Raw genomic sequence first — 13259 nt, forward strand, 5'->3', positions numbered from 1 at the left:
CAATTTTATTTTTTAATTCGATTTGAACACTTATCAAGTTAGTGAAAGACTAATATAAACAATTTTAACAAATCTTAAAATTAAATTAAATTTAAATTTGAAATTAAAATAAAAAATATTAAATGTTTAGGTTCATAGCAGAATGGTAAAGCATTCGATTGCAGATCCAATAGTTATCGATTCAAATCAGATTGGTCTCTTAATTAATTATATTTAAATTTTAATAAAATTTAAATTATGAGAAAAAGTTGATAATTTAAACTGGTTGAAATTATAAGCATCCGAAGAGCGCGTCGGGAATGCCCATTTCCTAATTCTCTCTCTCTCTCTCCTATCGCGTCGATCTTCGAGGCGAGACCGTCCTTTTTTGTGTACATTAATTCAGTCGTAGCGAGATTTCGATGCGTAAAACGGTGACGGTAGATGTTCCACCTCTTTCCCATCTTTCTCATGATTCCCAAGAACATTTCTCCTTCCAATTCCAACTCGACGCTGCCTTGTGTGGTTTCGCTTTATTCTCGCGCCCTTGCCTTTTTTCCCCGGCCGATATCGGGTGCGAAGGCAAGCAAATTAGGGTTCTAGAGTCCCCCAATTACTGTTTCATTTTGATTTTATTCTTTCATTTTGATCGTCTCATTAAGATTCCAATTACTTTTTTTATTATTATTTTTCTACTGCTAAAAAGTTGGATTTCCCTCCCCTCTATTCATGTGAAATCTTTCTGTCGTTATATCTTGTTTATTCTATCCATTCGTCTTTATGCTTGGAATCCAATTTGTTGTACGTAATCGATTAGTGGTTGGGTTGAATTGTTATTCCTTCCTACATATTCTTTAAAATGAAGCTTTTTGTTCACGTCATTGAGGCTCGTGGTCTTCCTGTAATAAATATGAATGGGTCATGTGATCCCTACGTGAGATTGCAGCTTGGCGGTCGTAGGTCGAAAACTAAGGTCATCAAAAAGAACTTGAACCCTTTTTGGGATGAAAAGTTCAGCTTCCTTGTCGGGGAACTCAGTGAAGAGCTTATTGTCTCAGTTCTCAACGAAGATAAGTACTTTAATAATGATTTCTTGGGGAAGGTGAAGGTGTCATTGTTGAAGGTCTTGGACGCTGAAAACCTATCCCTGGGGACGGCCTGGTACCAGCTGCAACCCAAGAATAAGAAGTCGAAGAACAAAAAAAGGGGTAATATGCCGATTATCCTTCTCTGTTCTATGGATGTTATTCTCTAGCTGGAATTATTTCAGTTTAGTTAGCTCCAGCTTTCCCTCTCCAGATCATGTCTCTCCTCCATTTCTTGGCTTAGATATGGAGTCTCTGGTTCCTGGTACAGGTTCCAACATGTGGGGCCCTGGATATTAATTCTTTTTCACTTGTTTAGTTGTATGATTTTAGTTTCTTTAAAAGCTCAGATGTTCTTGATAGCTTGTAACCGTGTCAAGTCTCTATATCGTAGATGAATGAAAAGAGGCAAATATTAGGCAACCAAAGTTGCGAATGATATATAGTGAAAATGGATCATGAAATGGTTTTTGTGAATTCCAGATACAAATGTTCTTTCTTTACTGAACACCCGTAACTGTACTAGTTGTTATTGCACTTGTTTAGTCAAACATATGCACTAAGTAATCAAGTAACTATTATCTGTTTATCTTGCATTTAAAATGAAACGCTCGTAGATCAACAATTAAAAATTGATCTCCATTTACAGTTTCAATGGGCAAATTAGATTTAGTTTTAGCAAGTTCAGCAGCACATGCTCCAGCTTTGGTTGTTTTGTTAGAAGAAAAATAATAGAACATGGGAAGGATAACCCGACACATGCAGATGTTAGTGTCTGGTAGTTCTCTAATCTTCATTGTATTGATAAGATTAAGTGTATAAACGGTGTCATTTAAGCTTTCCTGGCTCATCTCAAAACATAATGATTTTCACTCGATGTCATTATGATCAGATAGAAATTTGTACCATGACGTAGTTCTTTTAGCGCAGGAGGCATATGCATGCAATATTTAATGGTACTAATTATTTAATTTGTCCCACTTGTAGGGGAAATTTGTCTCACCATACAATTGTCCCCAAGAAATACTATCTTAGATGAATCTTCTATTGTCTCACAAGCACCTTCTAGTGATCTTGCATCAAGTTCGGAGACCTCCCAACCGATAAGGGAAGCGCCTTTGTGTACTTCTTCTGGTGGCAAAATTGATTCATCTTCTTTGATGGATCTTGAAGAAACTAGAGCTACCAAGGAAAATAAGTCAAACACAACATCTTTTGTTGAACTATTGTCTCAGATGTTCCGTGGGAAGAATGCAGAATCTGTTCCTTTAGCTGAAAATAGGGACCTTGATTCGTTAGAACAGTCAGAAGGGACATCTATGAAAGCGGATGTATGTGCTGACTCAGCTGACAATGTACCATGTGAGAACAAATTCGAGGAACTACTGGAAACTATGGCCTCAAAATGTCTTGGGTCTGATATGCCTGGGCATCTACCCGGTGGAATATTACTTGATCAATCTTATGCTATTGCACCAGGTGATCTGAACTCCCTTCTTTTTTCACCAGATTCAATTGTTAGGAGATCTTTTGCAGAGCTTCAAGGAACTACAGATCTGCAAAGGGAACCGTGGAGGCTTCTTAATGGTGAAAGTAGTTTAAAGAGAGTGATGACTTACACAAAAGCTGCAACTAAACTGATCAAGTCTGTGAGAGCTACAGAGGAGCAGACATATCTGAATGCAGATGGAAAACAGTTTGCAGTTTTAGCAAGCGTAAGCATTCCTGATGTTCCTTGTGGTAGCTATTTTAAGACAGAGATCCTCTATTTGATAAAGCCAGGGCCTCAGCTGCCATCAGCTAACCAATCATCACATTTGATTATATCATGGCGTTTAAACTTTCTTCAAAGTACAATGATGAAAGGCATGATTGAAAGTGGAGCAAAGCAAGGTCTTACAGAGAGTTTTGCCCAGTTTGCTGACGTTCTTTCCAAGCATGTTAAACCAGTTGCTTTGGATGACTCTTCTTGCAGCATAGAGAAAAACTTGGTTCTACCAGAGATAAAACGGGAGTCTAGTTTGGGCTTGGCAGTCCAGTTCCTCTGTAATTTTACAGTTCTACTCTCTCTCTTTGTAGGATTATATGTCTGTGCTCACATCCTAATAGCCAAACCTGGCACGGTTCAGGGGCTTGAGTTTGTTGGACTTGATTTGCCTGACTCCTTCACAGAACTTCTATTGTCTGCAGTTTTGACGCTTCAAGGGCAATATGTTCTAGAAGTAATAGGACGTTTTTTGCGTGCCAGAAAACACAATGGTATGACCTGCGATCCATCACATTTTTTCCAGAAATGATTTTTATTTTTATTTTTTGTCTCTTAAATGCTTGATTGAGGAGCTTCTGTGAAGAATGATCAAAACAAACATTATATATGTTGAGTTTCTGATCTATGCTTGTGCTAGAATATTGCTAACAGATCAAGAATTAGATTGAAATTAAGGCCTTAAGTATAACTTCCTGTTGCTGCTGAGCCTAAAGATTATTAGCAAATTCCCTGGTATATGAATGACACGTAGGTTCTGAAGATGGACTTTCAAGTAGATGCTGTAGCAAAATATAGAAGTTATTAGATTAATCGTGCCTCCTATTTTCAGGGATCCAGTAATAGAAGAAAATTGCTAATAGATCAAGAATTAGATTGAAATTAAGGCCTTAAGTATAACTTCCTGTTGCTGAGCCTAAAGATTATTAGCAAATTCCCTGGCATATGAATGACACATAGGTTCTGAAGATGGACATTCAAGTAGATGCTGTAGCAAAATATAGAAGTTATTAGATTAATCATACCTCCTATTTTCAGGGATCCAGTAATAGAAGAATATGAATTTTCTGAAATTATCAGATTCTCCCTTTGCCACAGTGTAACTGCGAAATTTACATAATTGTTATCTTAGGTTAGATACAGTGATTCCATTTTCCATAACCATGATTTCTTTTGTCTTTGTTTGCTAAAATACAAGTTTTGGTAGTTCAGTTAGACTGTATCTATAAAGAGCATTATTACAATATTGATCAGAATTAATTCCATGTGCCTGGCCATAAAAATACTTGGACATATTATTCTGTATGTGTAACAAAAATGAAAAGCATTATTATTATTTTTTTACCTGGATGGCTGAGATATGTCAAGCTATCACCAACATTCAGTCATTAGCAGATGTTATGTCCCGACTAATCTCACGACTTAGATCCCTACAGGAGGAACATGTGACATATTTCGACACCTTCTGTTCATTATCTAAGTTGATTGTGAAGTTCGATGACAAGCCGCATGCTCTTTTAGTCATATCGATGGGCAAGAGCATTTATGAGAATGTCCTCGTCTTTCCCTTTCCCTTTGATATTCTCGTGTCTCCGGTGGTGCTGATCGGGGGATCTTCTCATCTCTCTATATCTGCCATTGAGCAAGCTGTTAGAGGCTGAGTAATAAGTGATCATGAATGTGCGATGGTGGAGATGGTGTGATCAATGGTGGTGGGGCTACTAGAGAGGCAGGTTGGAGTAGCAAGCAGGTGACGGGTCATGCAGCACCTAGGGTGTGAATTTAAGCATAGATGGATCAAGAGCAATGGTGGAAACTAGATGATTGGGAAGATGCAATGGAGATACTAATGAGGTTTTGGGAATTATCAAAATTTTCCGAGGAATGGTAATATTCGGTTAACCACCCTTTTTGCTTTCATAATGCAAGGTTTAATATTTTGATCTGGAAACCGTACTGGTCCCTGGATGGGGCATACCATGTTTCTGTATTCCCTGTGCCAACTGAGGTGGGCCTGGCCAAAAGAAGAGGAGGAGGAGGAGGTGGACGTGGTGGTAGTGGTGGTGGTGTGGAGGAACCAGAGGAGGAGGAGAAGGAGAAGAGTGTAACAAACAAGATGTAACAACGAGGAGAAGGTGACAACATCAGCAGTGGAGGCTGCAAGCCAGAGAAAAGAGATGGGAAAATGGGAGGCTATCAACAGTTGTTGACAACTGTTTTCATCCAGAGATTAAAAAGATTAAAAAAATGAATTACTTGTTTCAACTGGATCGGACAAAATGGTTTGGTCCATGCACTATAGCTACGTGGACCATAGTGGACAATACGGTTGGCATATAAATCTTTTCGCAATGTATTATTTAGTTTTAACCAGATCTTAATACATGATCAGATTTAGATGTTATTTGTATAATCTAACTGTTTCCATGCATTGAGATATGGTAGGGTTAACATTCTCGATTTCTGTGTAATGCCTCGATTTTTTTTTGCTGTTTCTCTGATATGAAGTCGAACTTGCGAGTATATTGAGCGGAAAGAAATGAAAAGCAAACTAGTGGTCGACTAATTGTCATCTCAAATATCTAATAATTTATCAGTTGGAGAATGGGTAGTATTTTATTATAATTGCCCAGGAAGGTTATAAATTAAAATTTTTTCCAACAATATAACTTTGCTAAAAATTAAGGATTTTTGTCTTGTAGTATGAGAGCTTGCTGATAGTATGTTAAGACCTGGCTTAGGTATATGTTTGTATGGATCAGAAGAGCACATGCAGAAACCTTTTAGGCATGGGACATACCAACCCATGCTGACCAGCATGGAGTCCTTGCTTGTAATATACCTGCACCATTAGATATAAAATAGGATTTCTTGCAGATTCACTTTAAAGTAAGTTCTCTTGTACAACTTTGCCACAATCTGCATAAAGCAATAGATAAACTAAGTTTTTTAAGAATATTAAGGCTGTAACTCAAGGTAGTGTCCACCATCCAAACATGGCTAGTAGTTGAGTTTGCCACCTACTGCAAATTCAAAGTGTAGTTCTCTCATCTGTGAACTTTTTAACTTCCACTGATGAGACTTTCAGAATCTTGGTTTCTTTATCTATTTTTTCTCCTGCTAAAGGAACCATGTTTTTCTTCTTCAGTTGCTTGATTAAATAGCTGCATTTTATGCACAGGTAGTGATCATGGGGTTAAAGCACAAGGAGATGGTTGGTTGCTAACTGTTGCATTGATTGAGGGAAGCAATATAGGAGGTGCATATTCATGTGGGTTCTCTGATCCCTATGTTGTCTTTACATGCAATGGAAAAACAAAGACAAGCTCAATTAAGTTCCAAGCAGCAAATCCAGTATGGAATGGTAATTTGGTGAAATACCACTTCTTTCACTTTGTTTATTTGGATAATTGCAGTGATTTGGAAAGAAGCATATACATTTCTGTTACTGACTTTTCATGTTGGTATATATATCTTGATACAGTGGACTTCCTATAATTGTTCGTACTTTGTTGGATCTGCAGAGATATATGAATTCGATGCCATGGATGATCCTCCATCTAGAATGGAGGTGGCGGTTTATGATTTTGATGGACCATTGGATGAGGCTATATCTCTTGGTCATGCAGAAGTCAACTTTGTGAAATCTAATTTATCAAAACTAGCTGATATCTGGATTCCTCTTCAAGGAAAATTTGCTCAAGCATGTCAGTCTAAGTTGCGTTTGAGGATTTTTTTGAGCAATTCAAGGGGCAACGGTGTTGTCACAGATTATCTAACAAAAATGGAGAAAGAGGTCGGAAAGAAGGTAAAAAACACATACAATATGATGACACTGTTCTTGTGATTCTTCATGTCTTCTGGCTTAGGTATCGGATGGTTAAATATGTAGATAAATCTGCGGTCACCTCAAACAAATTCTGCATTCCAGAAGCTCTTTGGTCTCCCACAAGAAGAATTTCTCATTAATGACTTTTCCTGTCACCTGAAACGCAAGATGCCTTTACAGGTACTTTATGTTTTCCTTATGTTACTTGATCTAGCTAATAAGTTAGCACTGGTACACTCTTTCAATTTACTATTATGGAACTTTATTGATATCAAAGTTTTTGATGATTATGTATTTCGGAATGTATCCATAATATAATTTATGGAAAACTTGTTGGTTGAACCCACCGTGGATACATTTATATAATTGCTAACACAAATCACTAAGGTGTGTTGCTTCTCAGTCTCTAATTTTTAACTCTTCTGTATATATAATACTAGCCTATTCAGTTGTGACATATGCAAGGTTCAGAAGATCAGGAACCAAAACTGAAGCGACATCAGAATTTGGGATCCTTTTCTGTCCAAATGGAGTCATTGAATTGGATGTTCTGGAATTGTAGGCCCAGACTGGGCTAGCAGCAGTCCTGGATCCATGGAAACCAGCTCAATTTGAGCAGCTAGTATATGTACAGTAGAAATGGAATCTTCCATTAATCCTGAAGTATTATGTGTAGCCAATATGTATTTTACAAGTGGAATCTTCTATGTGCTATGAAGAACTATGAGTAGTTTAAGCTGCCAGTGATGGATCGTGTTTAGGACACTAAGCAATATAGGAGGACGAAGATGAATGGAATGGAATGGAAATATAAATGTAAATGCACCTTTACTTGCTCTTTAAGCCCCATCCATATATTAAAATGAAAAACAAGAGGAATGGATAGACATAAGGAGAACATATTGATCAACTATATAAGTTGGAAATTACATCAAAAATAACATGAACATTCTTTCTTTTTTAATGGGTAAATAAAATGAGAACCATTCACTTTACTATTGTGTCCAAGTGTCATATCCATTTTGAGTAAAAGGTTCATTTTAATTGTTGACATGTCCAATAAAAGTGAGCCTATCTCAATATTTTTGTCAGCATGTTGGGTATTGGGATAAATCGGTCTTCACATTGCAATGATATATGTAATCCAGCTATCAAGTTTGCAGTCCATTGCACTAAAGGTTGTACTTCTTTTCTAACTGCTACTTAGCTTCTTCAGATTCAATTTCAATGGTTGTGTATTTTAGAGTTCTGTTAAATGTTTTAATCATGATGCTTGAGCAGCTAAATGCATAGGATTTTTGCAGGGTCGGCTTTTCCTTTCTTCAAGAATTATCGGGTTTTATACGAATATATTTGGACACAAGACCAAGTTTTTCTTTCTCTGGGATGACATTGATGATATCCAAGTTATTCCGCCATCTCTGGCAAATGTTGGTAGTCCTTCTATGATTATAGTCCTATGCCAAGGTAGAGGTATGGATGCAAAGCATGGAGCAAAAGAAATAGACCAGGATGGAAGATTAAAATTTCATTTTCAGTCATTCGTCTCATTCAATGTAGCCAGCAGGTACTAGTTAGTAGTTTCTTTGTTTTATACTATTGGTACAACTTGTAGACTAACTGCTCAAATGAATCTAAAGGGCGTCAACTTGGATTTAGCATCACCACTGTCATTTTTCAGTTTCCACATAGTTTACTAATGTTCTATGCTTTAGGTTGTCTTTTGAGTGCTGATTTCTTTAACATCTCATTTTAATGGACATTTTTCTTTAATGTAATCCCAAACAGCTATGACTTCTTTTGTTTATTTATTTGATGTCATTTGTTTTGGAGGTACACTCACAACTCCTAGATCTATATAGTCCTCCTCAGTTGCAACTTTATATTGGCATATCAAAGCTTGCATCTGGAATAACTCATTTCTGACAGGACAACCATGGCATTGTGGAAAGCAAGATCTTTGAGTCCTGAGCAGAAGGTGCAACTTGTTGAAGAAGAATCTGAAGCAAAACACTTTCAAAGTGAAGAAAGTGGATCATGCTTGGGATTTGAAGATGTCAAAACGTTTGAGATCTATGCTGATGGCCTTCCAATGGCTGTGAGTTTTTTTTTTTTTTTTTAACTCTGACATTGCCAATTGGAGCAAATTCGTGTTTTCTATAAAAAAAAAAATTATTTTTAGTGAATACCATGCTGTTTGATGCTTTATCAGGCTAGTTTTGTAATGAATATATTTGAAGGAGGCCCATTGGAACAGAAGATTATGCAGAAAGTCGGTTGCCTTGACTATTCAGCCACACAATGGCAACCAGTTAAACTTGATGTATGGCAGAGGCGAATCGGTTACAAATTCGATGGTAATTTATCACGTTTTGAAGGGGAAGTGACCAGCACTCAGCAAAAGTATCCCTTGCCTAATAGAAATGGATGGATTGTAGAAGAGGTTGTCTCTCTCCAAGACCTCCTACTTGGTGATTGTTTCTGTGTATGTGCCTCAGCGATCCTGTCATTTTCATCCTTAGCATTTTTGAAGTTTAGCGGTTGATATGGAAGTTTACTGATCTGTGAGTAGTTTGGTATGAGTATTGCAAACACCTCTTATCCAACTTTGCTATTTGTATCCTGTATGCTTTTCTTTTGTTGTGTGAGCTTTGCGATTTCTTTTAAACAGCCTTTCACCATTTGAAAAATTAGCCAGTCTTGTGCACCTCAATAATTTCAGGAGTGTTCAAAGAGGAAGAGGTTGAAGAAGAAAACCATGTGCACTGTGGCATATTTGGAGAATATACTATAGAAATTGGAAATAGAAGATGACACATTGAAAATTTTTAGTGGAATATGATATGTTGCAGGATATAACTATTGATTGTCTTTTGTTTTGCAGTATAACCACTTATATGAGTGTCTTGTGAAAAAACTTTACTAATTATAGTTTCAGTTTAGTGAAAATATGACCTTTCTTTTTCTTGTTTTTGCAGCTTCTACTGAAATACCGGATAGAGGATCTTCCCTCTGTATCCAAGGGATGCAGTGTTCAAGCATCCCTGGGAATTGCTTGGCTGAAAAGTACTAAACACCGAAAGAAGATCACAAAGAACATAATTACTGATACTTCTCTTCGCCTCAAAGAGATATTTTCTCAAGTCGAAAAAGAGCTACAAGATGGGAACCAGATTCTGTGATATTAGCTGTGCCCATTAATTTTGATACTATTAGACTTCAAAAAGGCTGCATGTTTATCTGATATTCAATATGGTTCACTGCTAATTTATCTGCTGAATTTGGAGGTATTTGAAGTTAGATCAGCAAACAACCAAGACAGCTACATTTCTTTTCTAGCAACGGTGAGAGGATCACGGGTGTTTTGACTAATGGACTTGAATTAGACTGAAAGCAGGAAGGACTCTAGAATATATTGGGTGTCATGGATCATCTTCGGTTGTCTCCTCGCTCTCATAGATGACATCAATCTTGCTGTCTTGAAACTCGGATATGCTTACGAGATTAAACCTGTCACTAAGATATGTTTACAGGATAAATGGAGGATGAGTATTCCAGTGAAGTTCTGGTTTGATCCTTTGATGCACTGTAGCTGGAACTGTGATCAATTGAGACAATTGTGGCACATGCTGATTGTTGATGCTAAGAGAACAGTTGTTTAAACGATATATATCCGAAGGAAACAAAAGAAACCTGATTTTGCCTGCAAAAACCAACTTGCGGCTACACATTAGAGTATATTATGAATTTAGGTGTCATTAATGTTTCATAAATCACTTGGTAGATTAATGGACCTAATTTTGTAACAAATTGTTCAGAGTAAATGAATTCCACGTATATCTCCGATACTATTGTGTTATATGATGTACCATGATTTTTTTTTCTGAAACGCAATTAAGTGAGAAATTTGCTTTAAGCAAGGTTTAGTTTATGCTGAAGATGAAAGTGAGAAATATGTGATGGAAACAAGAAAACATTAACATTTAGTACGCAGCTGTTATTGTGCATAAATTAGATATACATCGAAGTCCTTCTCGGTTGTTATCGTTTGATCAACTATTGTTTTATTCCTTGAAAATATTTTTTATAGTTTGAAAAAAGGTTGAATAATGTTTATTGAAGTCTGTTTAGTCCAGTTGTTTATTGACTCTGTTTGATTCAGTTAAAGTCATATAGAGTTTTATTTAATATTTATTTATTATTAAGAGTCCATGGTGGATCCTAGGTGGAACTCTATAAATAGTGATGTAACCATTTCTTTTAATGAATCAATCAATCATTGAAATATTATTCCAGTTTGTTATGATAAACCCTAGGAGGTCGATCCCCTCAAAGCGATCAAGGAGGCCAATCCCCTTAAAGTGATCAAGGGAACTGATCCTCTCGAAGAAGTCGCGGCCACCCCTGCTTCCCCTGCTTTCGGCCTGCCCACCCGCCACCGCTGCTCTGGTCAACGATCACTGTCGCTGTTGCTTCCCGACCGACGGACCACCACTACCACCGCTATTGCTCAGCCAGCAGCCACCACCACTACTGCCTCCTTCTCCACCATCGCCCCTCTCCCCTTGCGTCGCAGCCCTAGCCGCTCGACCTCCCCTCCTCGGCGATCATTGGTGACACTGCTCCCAACCGCGCCACCACCATTGCCTCCTCCACCGCCGCCCGCCTCCCCTTGGGTCGCAACCGCTGGTTGCCTCTCTCCTCGCGGTGACTGAAACAGGGCAACTCACCGATTGCCCTTGTTCCCAATCGCGCCACCACCGTTGCCTCCTTCTCCACCGCCACCCACCTCCCCTTGGGTCGCAGCTGCAGCCGCTAGTTGCCTCTCTCCTCGCGGCGACCGAAATAGGGCAACTCATCGATTGCCCTTGTTCCCAGTAGCGCCACCACCGTTGCCTCCTTCTCCACCGCCGCCCGCCTCCCCTTGGGTCACAACCTCAACCACTGGTTGCCTCTCTCCTCGCGGTGATCGAAACAGGGCAACTCACCGCAGCAAGTACGCTGCCCTACCTCACACACCACCGATTCCTCTTCTTAACCCCGTTCGCTTCAACGCCGCCTCCCCCTCGACATCCACCTCCTCGGCAACTTTGCATCGACAGTGCTGATGCCCTTGACCGACACCAGAAATAAGAGTTGAGATTATCGATTTGCAGTCATATGCAATGACTACTGATAATTCAGTGAAAGCACAAATGAAAGCGTTGAGAACCAGAATTGAGAATCAGCTAATGGAAGAATTGGAAACCAGAATTAAGAATCGGCTACAAGAAACCCTTCATGATTTCAAAAAAAGCTTGTTGGAGCACTTTAGTAGGTTTCAACAAGATAGGAGCTAAAGTTCTATGTTGCATAGATCTGGAAATACAAGAAAAGGGCCCCAAGATTGTGACACAAACTACTCACACATGAAGGTGAAATTTCCGAGATGGGAAGATGGGGATTCAACTAGTTGGATCTCTAGGGTGGAAATTTTTTTTCGTTTTCATAGAACCTTATAAGAATCCAAGGTAGAAGTGGCCTTAATCCAGCTCGATGGAGATGCAATCCAATGGTACAATTGGTATAAAACTTTCCATGGAGTTCCTTCGTGGAAGCAGTTCAAACGAGGGCTTATTGTTCGCTTCAACACATCAAAATATGAGAATGTTGATGGACAGCTCGTCAAAATTCGTTAGACTTCTACAGTGTTGGAATATCAAAGTAGGTTTGAAAGATTATCAAATTAAGCTAGAGATTGGTCAAAACGATAACTTCTGGGTACACTTATTGAAGGGATTAATCCAGAGATTCGGTGTGAAGTTAAGGATTGTCAACCCCGCATCATGATAGTTGCGATTTCATTTGCACGCCTGCATGAGGAAAAAATCAACTTGGAATACCGTCGAAACAAATGTGTCAATAAATAAGTGATCGGCAAGCCACTCGCCCCATCTATTCCCAACCAAGGGCAACTTCTGATGATTGAGCCAATTGGAGAGGAATCGGAAGTAGAAGAGTTGGACTCTGATCATGAAAGTGTGGGAACTGATGAAGATATTGAAGCTAGCACACATATAATACATGCATTAGCTGGCTATGCTAACCTACAAACTATGAAAATTGGAGGAACTTTGAAACATCAACATATCACTATTTTGACTGATACGGGTAGCACTAATAATTTTATGGACAGGAAAGTTGCAGGCCGATTAGCCTACCACATTGAAGGCTATGACATATTTGAAGTAAAGATCGCTGAAGGACGGATTTTAACTTATGATAGCAAATGTTCATAGATAAAATTGATTATACATGCCAGGAGTTTCTTGCAACAATTACTATACTAAAAAATCGACTTGTTGTTTACACTATCAAAAAGTGGAGACTATATCAACGAACTAGATGCGTTGTAGATAGCCTATAACTGAAGTGCTGAAAGAAAAACTCCCTGAGTTGATGTTGCTCAACCTTCATGACAAGGTTGATTTGAAGATGGAGGAATTATTACGACCATTTTTTTGAGCTTTTGAATCATGTTTATTGAGTCTGTTTAGTTCAGTTGTTTATTGAGTCTGTTTGGTTCAATTAGAGATTTATTTAATATTTATTTATTATTAAG

The 13259-nt window shown here is 38.3% G+C and overlaps 1 protein-coding gene across 1 annotated transcript; it reads left to right on the forward strand.

Annotated features, from left to right (window-relative positions):
- The first annotated feature begins 312 nt into the window (after positions 1-312).
- On the forward strand, positions 313-10220 carry LOC135598677 (C2 and GRAM domain-containing protein At1g03370-like). Its single transcript, XM_065092858.1, has 9 exons — positions 313-1187; positions 2052-3323; positions 6011-6193; positions 6354-6637; positions 6722-6838; positions 7963-8225; positions 8588-8756; positions 8871-9143; positions 9637-10220. The coding sequence occupies exons 1-9, from the start codon at positions 839-841 to the stop codon at positions 9838-9840; spliced, it is 3114 nt and encodes a 1037-aa protein (XP_064948930.1). The 5' UTR covers positions 313-838; the 3' UTR covers positions 9841-10220.
- The last annotated feature ends 3039 nt before the right edge of the window (positions 10221-13259 follow it).

This window comes from Musa acuminata, chromosome BXJ2-1 (assembly GCF_036884655.1).
Source record: "Musa acuminata AAA Group cultivar baxijiao chromosome BXJ2-1, Cavendish_Baxijiao_AAA, whole genome shotgun sequence".
Classification (NCBI taxonomy): Eukaryota; Viridiplantae; Streptophyta; class Magnoliopsida; order Zingiberales; family Musaceae; genus Musa; species Musa acuminata.

Coding starts and splice junctions, on each gene's coding strand:
- LOC135598677 (XM_065092858.1), top strand. CDS start 839: ATGAAGCTTTTTGTTCACGTCATTGAGGCTCGTGGTCTTCCTGTAATA. Junction 6,839..7,962: donor AACGCAAGATGCCTTTACAG/GTACTTTATGTT, acceptor GGATTTTTGCAG/GGTCGGCTTTTCCTTTCTTC. Junction 8,757..8,870: donor CTGATGGCCTTCCAATGGCT/GTGAGTTTTTTT, acceptor ATGCTTTATCAG/GCTAGTTTTGTAATGAATAT.